General features: G+C 39.6%; 1 protein-coding gene across 1 annotated transcript in view; it reads left to right on the top strand.

The window, feature by feature from the left end:
* The window catches only part of prex1 (phosphatidylinositol-3,4,5-trisphosphate-dependent Rac exchange factor 1), a 197,365-nt gene that overhangs the window by 129,915 nt on the left and 46,863 nt on the right, over positions 1 to 20,587 (top strand). The window contains exons 18-23 of the mRNA XM_041799139.1: positions 5,908 to 6,056; positions 8,063 to 8,148; positions 12,051 to 12,190; positions 17,105 to 17,249; positions 18,490 to 18,665; positions 19,059 to 19,220. Coding sequence (XP_041655073.1) covers positions 5,908 to 6,056; positions 8,063 to 8,148; positions 12,051 to 12,190; positions 17,105 to 17,249; positions 18,490 to 18,665; positions 19,059 to 19,220 — 858 coding nt within the window. The remainder of the gene's footprint in view (positions 1 to 5,907; positions 6,057 to 8,062; positions 8,149 to 12,050; positions 12,191 to 17,104; positions 17,250 to 18,489; positions 18,666 to 19,058; positions 19,221 to 20,587) is intronic.

Genomic DNA, 20,587 nt, shown 5'->3' with positions numbered 1-20,587 from the left:
CCTGTTTACTCTCCTTTTAAATAACATCATCATCATTTATTCATCCATTCATTATCGTCTGCTTGAACGGGGTCGGGTTGCAGTAACAGCAGGCAAAGCAAGTCCACCTAGGCGTTCTCCCCCCAGCATCACTGGTGTGGATCTAATAATTAAAGTCCCCAAAAGTCACACAAGCTCCAGGCTCACTGAAAATGCTGCTGCAAAGAATTCAAAGGCACCAATAGCGTCAATGGGAAAGCACAGCTAGCTTCAAGAGGAAAAACAAGTAAGAGGCAATGATTTATGGTTCAAAAGATATTTAACTTCTGACAAACTGTGTCACCTCTTGTTGTGTATGACAGTGTCGGTCTGGAAGGCATTTTAATGATCACATTCAGAGAAAAACTGTCACGCAGCCTCAATTCTTTGATGCTGCAGTGTGTCCTCTGGTTCTTCTATGCTGCTCTGAAAACAGTAGCCCTTGCATGACATCCTTTCCAGCAGCAAAGAGGAATTGATTTCCAGTTTATAGCGCTAACAGTTAGCATGGCTAAACAAAGCAAAACTATAATGCTAAACCAAACATTATCAGATTGGTGCATAAACTGGTGTATGTGCCGATATCAATACCTGCATTTTAAGCAGTATCGGATATATTTCCGATACTGTATTGGAATTGGAACAACCCTACCTGCCTTATAAGCACGGTAGAGAAATATCATAGATTCTGAATTTCTTATAGCCAAAGATCTATTTTTAGCTAGTCTTAACCTTGGCGTACACTGTGTGTATGTCATCTGATTCGGACAAAAAGTTTGTCACACAACTCACTTGGGAGTCTTGCCAACTTTCAGTCAAATTGGTGCCTTTATTTGATAGAGGAGGACAGTCGATTGAGTCGGAAACAGAAACAAGAGCCGGGGAGAGACATGTGGTAAAGGGCCTCAGGCCGGATTCAAACCTGGGCCATCCGTGTACGTGGGGTGTGCCTTAAACCACTAGGCCACCTGTGCCCTTTGGAAGCTGTCGGAAAATGTCCCAAATCACCATGAAAACAGCAAGAATGACTTTCCAATGACAAGACTTCCCCACTTCACTCATACAGTGTGAGAATTCAGGTCATGCACGACCATCAGATCAGACAGTCTGAGCACATAAACCGTGCATGATGGTCGTGCATCGTAAGTGATGCAGTCGCACAGTGAGAGCTGACTTTCTCATTGTCGGCTTGAAATCGCACAGTGTATGGCTGGCTTTAGTCCAGTTTTCCTCATGGACAAAAGGTAATCAGCAAACATGTTTAGTTATAGTTTTGGTTCACATTTTTGAGTTTTCGTTGACTAAAACTAGACTAAAACTAAAAAGGATATATGCTTTTAAGTTTTAGTCTAGTTTTATTTAGTCCATTCATTTTTATAGAAATGACTAAAATGTGGCTAAAACTAAAATGCATTTTAAAGAATAACACTAAGACTGAAATTAAAAATAGCTGCCAAAATTAACACTGGCTAGAAGGTGCAGGATTTTGTTTTTATGGGCACTGCTCTGCCCACTGTCACAGCCTAAACCCTTACTGCCCTTTTTCTCAGCTGTTGGCAAATCTGTTGTATTAAGTCCCTTTATCATTTTATAAGAATGAATACATGAATGTTAGAGTCTGTTTGAGACAGAGAACAGAGGAAAGAGACAGAGATGTCTCCTGGTCACTTAAAGTTTTTCTTCACATATTGACCCCTGGATTTATCGTCACTTCAGAACAGATTTTACACAGCACATTTAGACAAGAGGCTCCTGTTGATTTTTGTTGCTGTGAAATAAGACAAAAACAGTTTTTTGAGAATGCACTTCTGGTTTGCTCTGAGGTTGTTGTTATTTCAGTACAAAGTAATGAGGTTAAAGTAATTCATGATGCTGCAAAATGCTTATCATTGTTATTTTTGTGTTCATTTACGCTACCAGGAGGGTGCAATGAGGACACCGTCTCTGATTAGGTTGATCTGAAGATAGCATGCCCTTTTTGGTGCAGCGATTGTTTGACGCATGAGTAATTTCAGTCAACAAAGTTGTTCTTTGGCTGATTGCAGCTCTAGATTGTTGAAATAGCTGCATTTGAAGTCGGGTAAAACCACAGCAGCAGATCATCTGCAGAAACGATTCTGTGCTGCTTTCTGTAGAGGTTTTCCTGAAGGTTCTTTCCATTGATTTTAATCGCTGCTGTTGGGTTTAAGAAAACAAGATCATATAAATCAGATTTTGGCCTCTATGTAACGGCTATTTGTTGACCCTTGAGGCTAACCACAGCCTGACCCCGGGCCATACCAGAGATCTAGATCTCCCTCTTAAATCAGCTGGTTGTTCTTTCTTGGTTGCTTGTCTGTGGCTTTGTTGAGCATTATTCTGATTTGTTTCAGCTCAAATCCTGTTATTTTTAAGTATATCATTGTTCATGCTGTTCCTAATGTTTTTGGTTGTTTGTATCACTTCAGATGAGTATTTCCATTATTAATGCTTTGGATTAAACGAGAGAGTTTTATGTAAACAGACTGATTATTTTGGCAAATCCTGCAAACAATCATCAATATTTTAAAAATCTTTGGGGCATCTTTCTGGTTGAAAACTATGGGTGTTTATAGAAGGTCAATCAATGAAAAAGCTTTTCCTCTACATCTCTACTTTCACTGTTTATGCTCCTCCATCATCTCATTGTACCCTTATTCTTCAAAAGCCTCCTTCGCTCTGTTATTTTTCTCATTGCAGTGTTTCTTTCCCACATTACTCTCCTCTCCAGCCTCTCCAGAGTTTTTCTCCCCTGCTCCCACTTGCTCTTTTCCTCCATTTCTCTCCCTCTGTTATTCATACTGCTTGTCCCCCGTGCCCCACAATAACAGGATTGCTAGTTGTGACACAGCCCGTGTGCCAGCACAGTGAATGAGGCTCAGCTGATTCCCATGGGGCTCTGAAAAGGGCTGAGATAGACCCATGGTCACACACAGAGCCCTTTCATATATGATACTATTATAGAGAGAGTCACGTGCAGACACAGACGTATACATCCTTCCACATTCAGATAGCTCGATGGTTGCTCCTCCCAGTTGTCCTTACATCCATCCTGGGCCCTGATCCAGAGTCGGGCCTCAGCTGAGCCAAGGCCACCCCACCGGATCTGTGCCCGGGACACTGGGCTCACACAGGGGAGAGACAGAGGCTGCATTATTCTCTCAACGTGACTGAAGATGTGCAAGATGACTGCATCCAGTGACGTGCAGCAGGCTGTAGGGCCGTGGGGGGTTTAGAAGCTGATATTTGGCCATGCAGAGCTGAGGATGTTGGATATTTGTATGTGCAATTCTGACTGCATGTTTTACAAATTTACTCAACTAAACACAGCTTTTTCGATACAGAATAATCAGTCTCCAACTACATAACCTGTGTGTGCTATTCTGACTCCAAGAAATTCAGTTTGATACAATTTCAGTCAGACTAACTAGTTTACATGGATTTCAAAGGCCAGATTAGATGGCCTAACATAATAGATTCAACTTAGTCTAACTGCATGTAAACAAACTGATTGTGAGGATGTGAGATTCTTGGGTGTGTTCCAATAGAGTCCTCCATGTGTGACTCTCTGAAAATTGCTATTTTCTTGTGTCCTTAAGCGTTTTTTTCTTCTCCTGGAATGAATTATTCATCTCAGGGCTGGGCAATCGATTGATTGTATTGATAAATGGGGTTTTAGAAAAATTGTAGATCAACATTTTTCTTAAAATTTCAGGCTATAGACAACCACGTGTGTGGACTGTAGACTACCAACATGGAGACACTTGAGACGGTTACTATAATAATTATTCTGAGATCAGAACTGACATAATATAAACATCAGTAATCAATAGTTACATCAGAACAGCTCAGACTGATGACTGGTGGTCAGAGAACAATATCTGCACTTTATTTATAAACCTTTTCCTCCATACACATATCATACGTAATGCCCCCAGTGTAATGGCTTGATCAGTAACTGTGCTAACTGGTGACCTTCACCTAACTGGGTTTGTAGATGGGTCTTTGTTTATTGTTTGTTAAAATATGAAAATACCATGTGATATATTTTTAAAGGAAGACAGTTTCTGCCACTTAAAAAAGAAAAGATTGAAAATCAAGCAATTCTAAAGAAAAAAATCCTAGTTATAATTATGAAATAGCAAGTCAATAAAGAGATATAAAGTCAAAATTATAAGAAAAGCTATAAAAAAGGAGTTACAAAATACAAGTAATGTAGTTAAAAGTTTAAAGTATAGATAAAAACCCATAATTACAAGATAAAAGTTGAAATCATGAGTTTAATGAATGAAATTATGAGATAACTTCTAAATATGAGATAAAAAGACAAAATTATGACATCAAAGCCAATATTATGAGATAAAAGGTGAAATTATGTGTTAATAATTTAAAATTATGAGATAAAAAGCCAAAATTATGACAAAAAAGTCAATATTATGTGATTAAAGGTGAAATTTTGAGTAAATAAATTGAAATTATGAGATTAAAAGCCAAAATTATGACAAAAAGTCAATATTATGAGATAGTGTCCGTATTTTTGAGATAAAAAAGTCAAAGTTATGAGATAAAAAGAGGAAATTATGAGTTAAAAAGATGAAAATTTGACTTAAAAAATTTAAGATATGAGTTAAAAAGTCTCATTATCTTAAATTTTTGACTTTTTATCTCATATTATATATTTTAATCTCATAATTATGACTTTTATCTCATAATTCTGACTTTTTTCCCTCATAATAGTGACCAAAGATTCCTTTTATTTATTTATTTTTTTTTTTACTGCATAACTTTTTTTCCTTTTATTTTTTAAGTGACAGATTTTGGCTCCCATATAAATTAAATGAAAAAAAATCAATAATAAAAATTAGCCACAGACACACCTGACTGACCGTCACCACTTAGTTTATCAGTTTGTGTTTGAAACATTCAGCTGTTGTTGTCTCTGCTGTGTTTTCTGTCACAGCTCCTCCACCTCCACATCTCTGCTACCACACCTGTGTATGCTGCATCTTGTGTCTGTGTCACATTCATTTTTGGGGATGTGCACAGCTGCTGGTCAAACCAACACAGGATGCAACCTCCTCTCATGGCCAGCTGCACAATTTCAAATTGTGCATGGAAATTAATGTAAAAAAACCTGTCAATATACATATTTTCATACACTATTTCTTAAAAATGTCTCTATATCCTGAAAATATATCTATTTATCTTAAAAACTTGCCCAAATCTACCCAGTCTAAACTGATTGTAATAAACAGATCCAATGCTGCAGAAATGCTGTTTCCCTGAATAATGTATGATTTTGTTTTTAGTGAAGGTGAAAAGATCAGCAAGATCTGACAACAAAAACCACAGGTTGCTTGCAGAAACAAGTACAGACTCTTATTTGTGGAACTGGAAACTGTAAATAACATTTCTGCCAGGAATTATTTGCAAATAGAAAAAGCAGCAGTCAGGAAACTGAGGTGTACGTATCATGCAGCTTATTCATATCTCACCGCCAATCTTGATGTGCACTTCTTCTAAATAAAAAGTCTCTTCATAGTATGATAAATAAAAGACAAGACTGAACAGGCTGTGAAAACACTGAGCAGCACTTGCTGATTTCTCTCTTGTGTTATGGTTTGTTTTGTGCCACTCCTTGGAGGCACAGGGAATGTTGAATTGTGGGTAATAAACACTTGAATTTCTATCTGAGCCAAATGCCACAGACAGTTTGGTCTCACTATCACACCAGGGAGACAATTCATGAATTGAGCTGTGGTCCCTGCTTGAAACTGTGCGAACAGGGTGTTCAGAGGGAGCTGAGAAAGCAGCAGAAAGCTAAAATAAAAACAACGGTCTGTCTCTCTCTCTGTCCGTCTGTCCGTCCAGATGGCCGGCCTGCAGGTGGGCAGGAAGATCTTCACCATCAACGAGGACCTGCTGTTCCTCCGGCCCTTCGCTGAGGTGGAGACCATGATCAGCCAGGCCTTCTGCATACGGCGCTCCCTGCGGCTGCTGGTCGCCACAAAGGCCAAAGAGTGAGTAAACACACAAACACACTCACAGGCCTTAGACTGACTGCAGGGACGGGGGCATAGCGGTTTTATTTTTGAAGAGAGGCCAGTCCAGAGTGCCTTTAACCTGTTGGTATTTAACTTTGAGTTTAGGATCTCCACTGCTACTTTAAAGTCCTTTTAAACAACATGGTTTTGCATATTAATGGTCCAATTTAGAGCAGAATATGGCTCCAATTAAGCCTTAACATTATGATAAAAATGTGAAAAATGTTGTAAAATTGCTCCATTGTGCCATAATAATACAAAGTAAAAAAAAAACATTATGAATTGAGGATATTATCCATAAGTCACATTTTCTACATCTGCCTGCTGCTCTGAATGTGTTGCAGCATGATTTTCTTTATCTAAAATCATGCATAAAGCATTTTTTCCCCTCTTCGTTGGCACCAGTTGATCTGACAGAAGCTGATATATTGAGCCTTATCTGACTGCATCAAAAATGACAAGCTGTGGCGAATAAACCCAGGCCTCTATCTAAATTGTCAAATATGAACTTGCTGAGTAGTATTGCTTGTTGCTTTAAAATCCAGGGAATGCACATTTAACACAGCAGCAGAAAACTCCCAGTGGGGGGCAAGAAGTTACTTCTGCATAGAGAAATGCTACAAAAAGGCAGTGTTTTGTGCTGTTGAAAGCTACACCGATAGTGCAAAAAAAAAAAAAAATTATAAGCTACTTTTGTGTCCAGAACGTAGTGAAATATTCAGGCAATAAAAGGTTTAAAAGCTAAAGGAGAAACAGCAGCAAGCACAGATTGAAAAAGCCCCCCATCTAAAGCCTGGACATGAGGTGTCATTCAGTTCAGGGCAAATCTGTCTCTTTTAATAGATCATGATCATTTGGCTCATCTCAGGAGAGCTGGTAGGTCCCTTAACGGCTCTTCATTTGTTTCCAGTTTGGCTTTTTCAATGTGGATTAAATAACAACAAAGGATGGGGGAAAGGAAACTGGTACTCAAACAGCTAGCTAGCTTCAGTTGCTCACATTTAGGAGCCCTTTCGTAGCACAGACTCGCTCATGAATGGCTCATCAATATCCTGACGCTCAAGCCACAAGGTTTATTAAGTCTATAACACATTGCAATTTCAATTAAAGCATGTTTGTGATGTTGTTTTAGACTAGGGTCTAGACTCCTCTAGACTCTTATCTGTCTTCATCTGGATGGATGATGCTAGGAGGTCTGCAAGACTGAGTATTTGGGATATTGATCACCTCCACACCAGGAAAATCTGTTAAACTGTGGAAAAAAATCACTTTATAAAATTAAGGAACTATACTCAATATATGTAGAAATTTTCTAATAATAATTGCAGCTAAAGCTCCATTTAGAGCTGTAAAGTACTAACTTTCCACTGTTTCCTTTTATTCCTAATGGCTAAATCACATGGCTACAAAGAATCTATAACCATGATTTTGCACTTATATGTGTGCATCCATGGCATTTATTTGTTTTAAGGAATGCTGCTTAGATTAGAAGGTTTATTACGGCAACCTGTTTAGCAGGATAGAAGCTAATTTATGAATGTTAACCCCCTCCTCTCAGTTTGGTCACCTCCAGCACCAACAATAACAAGAGAGTGAGACCCATAGAGCCAAACTGAAGCTTCAGAAGTGAGCTTTTTAAACCAATGGGCAATACTACTGTGACTGCACTGATTGCTTTTATATGGTTCAAGTTATAAACATGGACTGTATTGTCCATGTGGTCCATGTAATTCCGCAAATATGACTTCAAAATCAGGAGGAAAAAACAGAAAACCAACCATTATTGGCCAGATGTTTGCATGGTGATCCTTTCACCAGGACAGAGGGTTAGCAGTGCGTTTAAGTACTCTCCTCAAGATAGTAAGAGTTAGAATGCTGAACACCAGGGTAAAAGAGTGGGGATCATAAGCTAATTTCTGAAATCGTTGTGGCGACGTCTTCTTCCCAAAGCACCCTGGTCTCACTGATATTTTCTCATCCAGGATTGTGAAGATCCCTGACAACCTAGACAGCCTCTCCTTCAGACTCCGTGGCTCGGCTCCTCCTCATGTCCATGCCGTCAGGAAAGGTGAGCGACATTTACTAGAAAGTACACATTACATGCTGTAGTTTTAATAATGTAGCAGAAAGTGACCTTTGAGGCTCAAAGCAGTAAAATGTTTAGGCTTGGAATTAGGTTTGGTGTACTTATGGGCCTGATGTGGATTTCAGGGTTACAATACACTTTTGTAAAACACACATAGCGCTGTTACTTCAAAGTTATAGACACAATGCCTTTGTTTACATCTGTGATTTATTTTCTCTACTGTCAGTTTTATTGAGACTTATGTGACAAACTGTTTGCTTGTAGCCTGTGTGCATATTTCTCTCCTGTCCAACAGCAGAATTTTCCACTTTTTTGTGAAGCATAAGACAAAGCTATAGCAAAAGCTATTTTCCTCTCTTCTCATCTTCATCACACAAACTTCAGTTGCCCTGTGCCTTGCTAAAGCATGCTTATCCCTCTTTTCCATTCCTGTGCCGGCCCGCTCTCACACTCCTCCAAACCCAACCAGGCTGGAACTCTGACATGTCATGTCATTGTAATTTGAGACACAGTTTACAAGACGCACAGCACCGCTGAGTCAGCACAGTAGAGAAATACTCAGACAACATGGCAGAAAAACTTAGACTAAGACTAGCTCTCTGGTAATAAAAATCACACAAAAGTAAGTTTAGTTTCTCATCAAGGAGACTAAATAACACTAAAATGTACATTTTTGTCAGGCAATGCAAAAAATCCATGATTTGAGAGAGCACAAGCTGTTAGGTAGGGTGAATCTGTGGCTTCACTACTTTTCAGCGGTAAAAAGCACGATTCCCAGGCCAGAATACACAAGAATGATCCACATCAGATTCAGGCTAAGAGATAAATGATTTGAAAAAAATGTTTTTACCAAATTGTAAGGACTTTTTAAGGATTAAAATTGTTAAACTTTTTACTTAAGTAAGGTTAAAAATGACTAGATTGTGATTAAATCTAAAAGCCAGTTCAAGGTACAAAATTGGACTAATGCTCTATTTGCACAGGATTAGTATTACCTAGGAACCTCTGGTAATTTTTAATATTTGAACAGGACGTCTGCGTTTTTTATCACATGTAAATCAACCATGTCTGTTATTTGTAGAGTTAAAATTCAAGGGTAAGTTACTGAACATTTTCAGCCACACAAAGGTCAACAGGTAATACTAATCCTGTGTGAATCAGCATCTCTGTCCATCTCTACACTTACTCACAGTGCTTATTGTGTTTTTAAAGGCCCAGGTGGATTTTTCTGACGGAGATAAGAATAGAGGCTGTGTAGGACTCTGTTAACAAGATTTTGCCAAATTCGGTTGTTAATAGAGCTTTACTTTCTTTTAACTCTACCTTATGTTCAAAAAACAGCTTAATTTTACCTAACTAATTTATGCTTATTCATTTAAACTCTACTGTCCAAAGGTGCGTCTACGCTGCTCCTTACACACAGTGCTTCTGCTTTTACTACTTTGCTTCCATTTACAAGTAACTGATTTTTATTTTTGTATTCTTTAGCCATACATTTTATGCATAACACACTTTAAGATTCAGCAATTAGGCTTTAGCAGCTGATCTTCGTGTTCACTAGTTTATTGGTCATGGGCAGCTTTCTATGTATCGGAAAATGTTTTAAAAATATATATAGAGAGAGAAAAAACATTTTTGCATGTGCTATTGGAAATTCCAGGTGAAAGTATTTATAGAGTAGTGGTTCTCAACTGGTCAGACATCAGGACCCACCACCGCCTCCTTAAGAGAAATCACGACCCATATTTTTGAATTTTTTCATCCACTCAGATTGATCTAATGATGAACTTAGCAGTTTGGACCCTAAATGGAAGAAAACATAATCAATCAAAGACCCAGTCCAGAATAAACATGTTTCAAAAGAACGTCATTACAGAAGGAAATACATGCATGCATTTCATTTTACCCCATTTCCCCAAGACAACATGGAAATTTGGTATTTTCATGAGGAATTTCATCAAAATCTTGGAAAAAGCTGCTTGCTATCCACAGAAAAGGAGATAAATACGTTGAACTCTTGAGACAAACTCTGAAGTTTACTAATCATCATAGGAAAACCTATAGAATACATGTACTGTATGTATGTCCCCTTAGGGCTTCGGTACAGTAGACTTTTTGACACATTTTTTTTTTTTTTTGCTTGCACACTTTTCATGACCCACTTGTAAGAGCTTTGCGACCCACTCTTGGGTCCTGACCCACCAGTTGAGAACCACTGGTATAGAGGGTATGCATGTGACGTCGGTGCCCCTCTATGGGACGCATGTAGACGTCACCTGCAGAAGCCGACTTGTACGACTTTGCATTTTTTGTTTCGAATTTAGAAATGAAAAGTCACTTTGTGTTTTCATTGCTGCAGCCATGCAGCACCCTTATGTGTTCCAAATTCACTTGTCCTGTGTGAATGCACTCTAATAAACACTGATGTCAGGGGGTTATTCACAAATTATCACAGGTCACATGCAATTCTAATCCTGTTCAAATAGACTACATTTAGAAGTGCTGTGAAAATTAACACTGGTGCTGAGATGTGCTAATTGGCTCCGTTTTAGCTAAAATCTGGCATGTGAACCAGTGCTGTAAAGCTCCAAGCTCTCATTGGAGAACTCCAGCCTGCTGCCAAAGTCACACAGTGATGGAGCAGGTGACCAAAGCACTCTGTGAAAATTGGATAGACTTTATTCTCCCTGTTTAAAGTTACTGCACAATCAGATTAACTGTCAAAATGTTTTTTAAGGTGGAAAAGTTGCACATTCTTGCTGTTATGGTTCGCAGCTCTCTGGGGGACATAACTGAATGATTTTCTCTTGAAACCACACAGAAATATAGGAAGAGATTTGTAATAATTTGAGCTTTTTATTGCAGAGTCAAAGCCAGTAAATCTCTCCTAAAAGTTTACAGTGTCAGAAAGACGGATAATTCTGGGTGAATTCAAGGGAAAGCTGAGGTAACTCTAGCCTCTAACCACCTGTTACTTTCTGCTTTTAGTTGGCCTCTATTCAGTTTTTATAGCCACCTGTCAGCCAGACGGCCTGCGGTCAGGGTTCAGACCCTTAATAGACCAAACTCTGCTTTTAAAACGCACACACTTGTGCACAAACACACACTGCTCTGTGATCATAAAGATTTTTTCTACCTTCTCTTTGCTCCTGCTCTGTCCTTGCAGCTTCCTAACCAGATGTTTGTACCGCCCAGTCTGACTCGAAATAGAAAAATGAGGCAGTTATGTCATTGAAGGATAAATCTCAATGTGTAAACCAGACAGGAGCGGGAGAGGACACAGAACAACAAGGAGAAGGGCTGCCGAGTGGTGCAACCAGGAATGTGATCTTAGGGTTTCACTTCTCCTCATTTCTTTCCCTCTTCTCCACATCCCGTCTCCTCTCTCCTGCTGTTTTGAGGAGCAGTATTTTTCTCTCGTTGTTATTTTCTGTTCGTAAATCAGCTCCCCTGTGTGTCATCCATGCATGGGTCAAGTAGCCCCAGAGTTAGGTAATTGCTGGCACCCCTGGGTGGAAGTGATGCCAGCACTGGTATTTTTAGGCTGGGAGAGGAAGATGATGGAGGTGTTGATTGGACTTCCAGGCTGTAAAGCCATTAGTCGCCTGGGACATCGTGTTACGCCACTGAAGCGAGTAATTTTCTATTTTCCTGGAGGAACAAAAGGGGCGAGGTTTTGCAGATACAAGAATTGAGTCCAAAACATGTAAAAAAGATTTCCGTAGAAAATGATCTCATGTGCTTTGATTCTGGAGAGGACTTTCCTCCAGTGTGGGAGGCCTTTGCACAGCACTTTCCTCACTTTAAGTTTTCATAATAGCTCAGAAAGTTCCTCTGTAATCCTACCACCCTGTGACCTCTGATCCTCTGTTGACACACTGCAGGCTGGGAGGCGGCGGGGGCGGGTCTTCAGCCCGGCCAGGTCATCCTGAAGGTCAACGGCAACAACGTCAACCGCAGCGACTACCAGGAGGTCCTGGAGCATTTCAGCGCCCAGCACACACACCAGGAGCCTCCCCAAGTGGTGAGAGGATGCATGAGAGCCAACACTGATGCAAATAGAGCAGGTTTCTGTGGAAGTACAGGAGAAAGTTAGAGCTGACTGCAGCAGTTTCTGTTCCTTAACATCCTCTTATCGTCTCTGACACGATTTCTCTTTTATAAAGTCATCCATTTTAACAAAAGCATTGATTTATACATCCATCACTCCACACTGTATGAGAGTTCTATTTACACTGCAAAAAAAGGAAAACTCAAGAAACGTTTAAGAATCGTGCTGTTAAAAATCATACTGTTTAAGATACTGAACAAATTTGAGTTTTGTCAGTGATTTAGTAACTGAAGTGTTTACAGCAAAGAATGTCTTATATTAGAATGTAAGGTTAAAACCACAAGTTGGGCTGCAGGTAGCTTTGTGGTTTAAGGCGCGCCCTATCTATGCAGTCGGCCCGGGTTTGAATCCAGCCTGTGTCACTTTCCAGCATGTCTCTCATCCCTGTTTCTGACTCTGTCCTCCTCTGTCAATAAAGGCATTAAAAGTTCAAAAATAAATCTTGAAAGAATGAAAATTACAAAGGTTAAAAGCAGAAAAGTAGGTCTGTCAAAAGATTTTGATTTTTAATTGCAATTAATCTCAGAATTTTTGTAGTTAATTGTGATAAATTGCATCCTTTTAATGGCATTTCAAAATCCCTAAAATGCATTCAAAACTGTTTTGTGTCATGTTGGATTTTTCTATTGTCTTGCAGTGTCTAAAAAAGTATTCACTCTCACTCTCTTTAATTGGTTTTAAAAATCAGTCATGGTCAACGTAATTTGTCTTTTTTGACAAATAAATAATTCAGTTCAATTTAAACCTTTATTTATTCTCGAAAGGACATTGAGGTTTCCCTCATTTCCAATGGCGTCGAGATTACAAGCACATGAGAACAAGCAAGAAAATACAACAGTGAAGTACATCAGTCAAAACCAGCAGAAATCAATTAAAACAATAGCAACTGGAAAAAAATCACTGGAAACCAAGGTCCTAAACACTTCAAGAGAGGGTAGGACTTCAATCTTTAGAGTTTGTTGGAGTTTGTTCCATGAGCTTGGGGCATCAAAGGAAAATGCAGTTTTACCAAGTTCAGTGCAAGCTCCAGGAACTTTAACCACCAATAATAATAAAAAGCCTTCTTTAATGTCAAAGTGAAAACACATCTACAGAGTGGCATCAATTAAATAAAAGTATGTAATGTAAAGAAGTGACTGCATCAATATTCACCCCCTTTAAAGTGACTGAACTAATTCCACAGAGGTCCAGCCAACGGGTGCTAGTAGTCTTATACTAGTGAAATGAGGATCACCTGATTCCAGTGAATGTGTCAGGTGATCATAGTATAACGACACCTTTGTCTGGAAGGTCCAGTATTCCTGGCTACCATTACACCATGAAGACAAAAGAACACTCTTCCAACTCAGAGAAAAGGTCATTGAAAAGTATTAGTTGGGATGGATACAAAAACATTGTCAAGGCTCTGAACATACCTAGAGTTCAGTTAAATCCATCATCAAGAAATGGAAGGAATATGTCAAATGTGTAAACCTGTCTAGATAAGACCGTCCTCACAACCTGAGCAACCGTGCAAGAAGGAGACTAGTGAGGCCACCAAGACACCTATGACTCTGAAGGACTTACAAGCTTCAGCAGCTGAGATGGGAGAGACTCTGCAGACAACAACTGTTGTCTGGGTTCTTCCCCAGTCGAAGCTTTATGGGAGAAAGAGAAATCCACTGTTGAAGAAAACTCAGATTAAATCTGGACTAGAGTTCACCACTAAACACCGACATCACCACAAACACACCGTCCTGACTGTGAAGCACGGTGGCAGCATCATGCTGTGGGGTGTGCTTCCCAGCAGCTTGCCCTGGCTTCTGAAGGTAGAGGGTAAAATAAATGCAGCAAAATATAGGAAAATCCTGTCAATCTTATTCAGTCTGCAAGAGAACTACAGCTTGTGGGTAGATTTATTTGTGGCTGGACTTGAAATGGGCTGTCCACGTCTGATCCCTGTACAACCTGACAGAACTTGAGCAGTTTTTTAAAAAAGAGGAACGTAGTGAAATGTTAGTGTCCAGATGTTTGAGCTTGACTGAGACCTATCCACACAGATTCTGCTGTGATTGCAGCCAAAGGCAAAATCAAAAAAGAATAGACTGTAAAAAGAAAAGCTTAATAAGAGCAGACAATAAGATTTAAAGCAATAATTAAAACCACATTCAGCTCAATTTTGGATTCTGCTTTCAAATCCCTTATTAACTCCAATTCTATCATTTCTAGCATTTGTTTCTACCACTGTTCCCTCAAACTCTCTAAGTTAAATGCTTACATTCCAGTCTGTACGTGGTGTCCACAGAGTTTTTATAGTCCTTGCTGGTGTTGCCAAGGCTGTAAAAGTCCTCCTGAAGCTGTATATTTGAAACAAAAGCAACACGTTAGCCTGATTAGCATCAGTTGTTTTAAAGTCAATTTATTGGATCATTTAACAAAATGAGACAGCTCACTAAATCCACACTTGATGAGCTACAGTCTCAATGACCCAGACATTCCTGCTCTGAGATGGCAGTAAAAACAGCGTGACTTAGATTGGCGAAAGTTAGAAACCATGGATTTGAGAGGGTAAAAATAAGTATTATAAACTTTGAGGATTTCGCAAAAGTTATAGCGCAATAGTTCACCATAAGAGTAAATGCCAGGGAAGTATGATACAACAGGTTTCTTCACTTCATCAGCGCTCTTGGCTCCAGCAGTGGGTGGCCCAGTGATCTCTGACATAAATTACTGGCTGTCACTTTGTCGCTGCAGGCCACATGTAGTGAGAGTTTGACATTTCTCTGCTAGAGATTCAATCCTGCTGGGAGAAGAAGTAGCCTCAAGCAGCACATAAACAACATGAGGTTTGGAATGAGTTCTGTTTTAGATTTACACTGAAAGAATTTTAGTTTACAAGTACAGTCATAAATGGTGAAGATTTATTTTTCCTCTTTTCTTTATTGTGGAGGGCGGTGGGTAGACTACGAAATAAGGGAGAGAGGGAGCGGGGAATGAATGGAGAAAGGAGCCACAGGTCAGACATGAACCCCAGCCTCTGATTTGAAGGATTATATCCTCTTAAATTAGGGTGCCACTAGGACATCAGAGACCCATAAATGGTGCATTTAAACCAAACAAGACCTCCATTGTTGAGAAATGACACCAATGCTTAACTGCAAAAAAACAAACAAAAGAAAATGCAGTTCCTCATGTGTCCTCTTGAGGTTGGCTGCAAAAGTGTCAGAAGTCACATACACATCCCAGCAAAATGCTGTAAAATGCCAATTTTTACAGCAGAAATTAACATTTTACAGCCTGGCTCCAAAATGGTTATGGTCCTAATAGTTTATATATATGTAGGCTCACACCAGGGTGTTAGATTGAGTTTTTCATCTGCTGGCCACAGTGGCTTGTGGATTAAAAAATCCACTAGCCACTGTTGTTTTTTAACCGGCCATGTTATTACAACAAGCATAAGGTAATGAGGTATAATGAGGCCTATATCAGTCAGAATCTAGATCAAAGTTGTACTTCAAAAATGAACTAAAAGTGACTTTGCTCAGCTTGGAAATTTCATGTTGCAGGTGCTATTCTGTATGTCTTGTAGACAATGTTTGAGATAGAAAAAAATGTAAAGGGTATAGGAATGTATTACAAAACAAGGGGAATCTAACCTGACACACCAGAACGTTCTGTCTGATAAAACTGATGCTATAGCAGCATCCACACTAATCTCTTCTGCCATAATTGCACCGGCCTCCTGTTGCTGCTTGCATACGCCACGACTCCGCCACGCCCGAAAGTACTGTCCCTCGACACTGATTGGTCCTGTCACTTTCTAACCGTGCCCAAAAGGTACAGATGGGAGCTTTGCAAGATGGAGAAATAAGAAATAAATAAGAAACATGGAAACTGGTGAATCCATCTGCGTTGCAAGGTTCAAGTATTGTAGCTGAAAGGCATGATTCATGTTTTGTAGTTTCACACAACAAAAAAAACATTTTAGACCTAAATAGTGTATTTTTTCCATCTGAATCAAGCATGCTTAACTTTATCTTTCAACACATACACAACATGGGTTTTGTTCTACTCATCCGGACTGCAAATCAGTAATTTCCTCATAAGCAACAGTGATCAGACAACCAGTTACTTTAGATTTCTCAGCTTAGAATTAGTTTTTTTGGGGGGGGAATTGGAGATCTTTATATTTTACCATCCGCTGAACTCTTGCACAGTAAAATGCACCAATTCACACTTCCTCTACAACTTCTTTAGATCAGTTCCAACAATCTTACAGGCTTATATGTGCAGATTATACCGACAATGAGATGAAAACCCCATAAAACAAACTGTAGTTTTCTAAGTAAATTCTGATTCATAAGAGCACCGATTTTTAGCTCCAGGCTGATCTCAGCTCTGTACTTACTGTGTGAAGCACATTGTTCTGTTCTGTTTTTATTTCCCGGCCTCCTCTTTTTGCTGAAGCTCAGCTCGGCCGCCTTTTTTTTGGATGTATTCCAGTAAATATTTGCTGCTTCATTTACCAGCAGGATGGATATATTACCAGGATGTTGTTGATGTGCCTCACTGCACACAGAGGTAGATTCAGAGCAGCGAGTGCATCGTCAGGTGTCTTCAGAAATGCTCCAAATACAGTGTACAAAGCAAATCTATTTCTGCAGCTTTGCTTTTTACACAAAACGAGTACAGCTATATTTAACAATTTCCTTTTCAAGCTCTTTCCTTATTTCACCTCTGCCTCTTATCATATTTCTCTTCTTCCTTTTCCCAGAACCTCATTTTTCATTCTGTTAATGATTTTTTTTGCAGTAATGTGACAGTTCTGCTTTTATCTTCTTCCCTCAGTGTCAGTGGGTGTATCGTGCATTTGAAGATGTTGAAGAGTTCCAGAAAGAGAGAGGGGAAGGTGAAAAGGAGGAGAGTCCTTTCACCCCTTATCCAGTGGAGAACGGGTCGGACCACGATGAGGAGAACGGCAACAATGGAACAGGTTGGCTGCCTTTGTGACTGAAATTAACTTATATCTAGAAGCATTATTCTACGTGTGAGATTGATGAATTGAGAGGGTAACTTTTGAATGAGAAAAGCACGAGAACATTGGCAATGCCTGGTGTAATATGGCCGACTTATAAGGTGAATGGGAAAGGTGATAGGCCTGAGAGGTTCCATCATTGGTGGTCATAACTGAAAATGTTAAAATCATACAGATTGTGGGCTTTATCAGGGTCATTAAGGTGAAGTGAAATGGGGTAAGTTTACTTACTTAAATCCTGGTCATTTGACCATTACAGCTTCATGTTTGTGTAGATAGTGATGGGTTTGGTGTTAAAACGTTGAGTACAGACTGTCACTACTCCTAGCACCATAAGAATGTGATCCCAGATATCTGTTGGAGGTAAGGAAGCGGGATACAGCCATTAGGAATGAATGGGAACTGAGGATAGGTAGTACTTTACAGCTCTAACAGACCTGTATGCTGCAATTATCATTAGAAATGTCTACATACATTAGGTTCGATCCCTACTCTTTGTATATTTTTTCTCCACAATTTAACAGATTAACTTTACACATATGCAATCAGTATCAGAAATTACTCAGTCCTGATGGCCTCCTGGCATCTAGCATCATCTATCCAGATGAAGAGAAACAAGATTGTCATGGTTCAGGGTCTGTGGTTCAGTGCCAAACAGCCGGACCTTGATTCAACCAAAAGAGATGTTTTCGTTCTGGGCCAAACTGAACCACGGTCCGGTTCACACCCGATGTGAAAGCGTTATTTTGAAAGGTTTGGACCTTCATATCAATGACAGGAAATTATGGCATGAGGAACCAGGAAAAGGAAATCCATCACAGAAACAAAATAAATCGTGGAAGCACATGGAGGGAAGAGGAGACCAGATGTCTTATTGACATTTGGTCTGATGATGTTTTCAGGGAAAAAATCAAATGAAAATATGGGAACTTTCTGTTTTGTGAGATGATGAAAGAGAGAGAGCATGCAAGAGGATGGGAGAACAGCACCATCTAAAGATAATGAGACTGCAGCAGCAGTAAATGAAGATGTGCAGTCCTCTGTGAATAATAATGATAATGATGATAATGCATTTTATTTATAGGCGCCTTTCAAAGCACTCCAGGTCACCTTACAAGAAAAGTTAAAAACAAGACGTATAAATAAGTCCACAGAAATATAAACAAGTTAGCAATGAGTTGTCATTTGTGTCCCACAGACCACCGGCTGGCCCGACTGTCCCTCTCTGATGATCTACCCCTGGTCAGTATGACGGTGGATAACGTCCATCTGGAGCACGGCGTGGTCTACGAATACGTCAGCACCGCCGGCATCAAGAGTCACGTTCTGGAGAAGATGGTGGAGCCCAAAGGCTGCTTCAGCCTCACTGCTAAGGTATAAAACCAGATACTGAGGAGAGATTAGCCCTCAGGGGTTAACTGTCATTTATTTATGACCTTAATGTTAGATAATGTTTCCTATAATCTGAATAGCAGCTGCTATCATAGCTTACATGTTCTTATCCTTCAGTGTATCTCGTGTTTCAGAGAAAATCATGACTTGGCAGACGACCAGTGTTCTGTTCACTGATATTCCTTTAATTCGTGATATTCTGACTGGATCTGTAAGCAGATGAAGACTTTTTGGCCTACCTTGTGGTTTTGGTTGTTTTTACTGGAGCGTTGAATGTTTTAGCCAGAGGAAACCTCAGCAGCTGCTACTAAGAAGCAGACTTTACTTTACTTGTAATGGACTAATAACAAAATCAAATGTTTCTTGTCTGTACAGATCCTGGAGGCATTTGCTGGTGATGACAGACTCTTTGTGGATAACTGCAGTCAGCTCATCTCTCAGAGCGACCGTGTGGTCACCATGCCTCAGTTTGAGTTCAGAGAGATCTGTGACACAAAGCTGAAGAGGATACGACAGCGAATCAGCTGCTACCAGCAGGTACTAAAACACAGCTCTGTATTCACATGACAAACAGATATCAGACTGGCAGATCTACAGGGTTTATACTGGGATATAAGTCTGATAGCATCAAATATTCAATCAGGCTGAAACCCTGGCTAAAAATGGCTGCACCATCATCATGCCAGAGCATGCTTTCCTTTCTGGTTCACCTAAAAGTACAATCATCCATCCATTTTCCACACCGCTTATCCTGCAGGGGGCTGGAGCTGTCACTGGGTGAGGGTACACCGTGAACTGTTACCAGTCAATCACCTGGCTGACATGCAGAGATAAACAGCAAGGCACTCTCACACTCATGCCTACAGCCAATTGGGAGTCACCAGTTAACCTAACAAGCCTCTTTGGGGGTGGAAGGAACCCAGAGTACCTGCAGAGAAAACACAATCAATCAGCTTCAATTGATACCAAAATTCTGCTCCACAAGAACTGTCAAAGTTCACAAGAGAGCACATGGCATGATGGTTTAGCTCATTTGATGGAGCAACTGAAGCTACAGGAGTGAATCCAAGTCCTGGCACTGTTTGGTTCATGCCTTCCCCCACTCTCTCTCTCCTTATTTCCTGTCTTTCTTCAACCGCCCTATCATAATAAAGGAAAAAGCCCAAAAAATAACAATTAAAGAAGAAAAAACAGGAGAGCACACATTACACTATTTTTTTAAAAGTCTTTACTCTCGTTACCTGTTCATTTTTGTACTGATTTTGCGATTTTCAGTCTCTAAATCCACTTTTTTGGGTGACTGTGACTCAGCAGCTATGGGCAATTGTCTCCCTTAAGGATTCCAGGTGAAATGTGTCAAAAACAATAATCCAGGAATACCCAAAATAAATTGAATGCTGTATTTAAAACAAGGTTACTTTAGAAAGGTAACACTCAGAAGTTTCCTCCCAAACTATCAGACTCTGCTGCTGTATTGACTAATAATAAAAAATAAAAGTTTTGTATTTCCTGTCTGAATTTGTATTGTGAAACAGAGGCTTGTAGCTGACTGTAGCTGGGAGGTATTAGCTGGAAAACTCAACTGGACCAAAGCACTAAGCCTTGGCTAGTCCAGGTTCACAGATGATAACAATAGAAGAGACAATGAGGATTTTACACCCATTGTTATGAGGAAAAGTGCAGGAGTTTTTAACAGCAGAGTCCAAAATGGACCAAGGTTGGCAGTCATTTTTCTATATAGCATTGCTAATGATTACCTGGAAAAGATATTATCATGGCAAATAAAGTGAACTACTGAGAACAACAGCAAATTTTAAATAATGAGCTGTATCCATTTTATTGTTTTTTGATTGTAGTTTGACAAATCTATTAAAGGGTACATATTTTAACTCTTTAAGACAAGT

Source organism: Cheilinus undulatus, linkage group 11, assembly GCF_018320785.1.
Source record: "Cheilinus undulatus linkage group 11, ASM1832078v1, whole genome shotgun sequence".
Taxonomy (NCBI): domain Eukaryota; kingdom Metazoa; phylum Chordata; class Actinopteri; order Labriformes; family Labridae; genus Cheilinus; species Cheilinus undulatus.
This window is presented reverse-complemented; position numbering and strand designations above follow the sequence as displayed.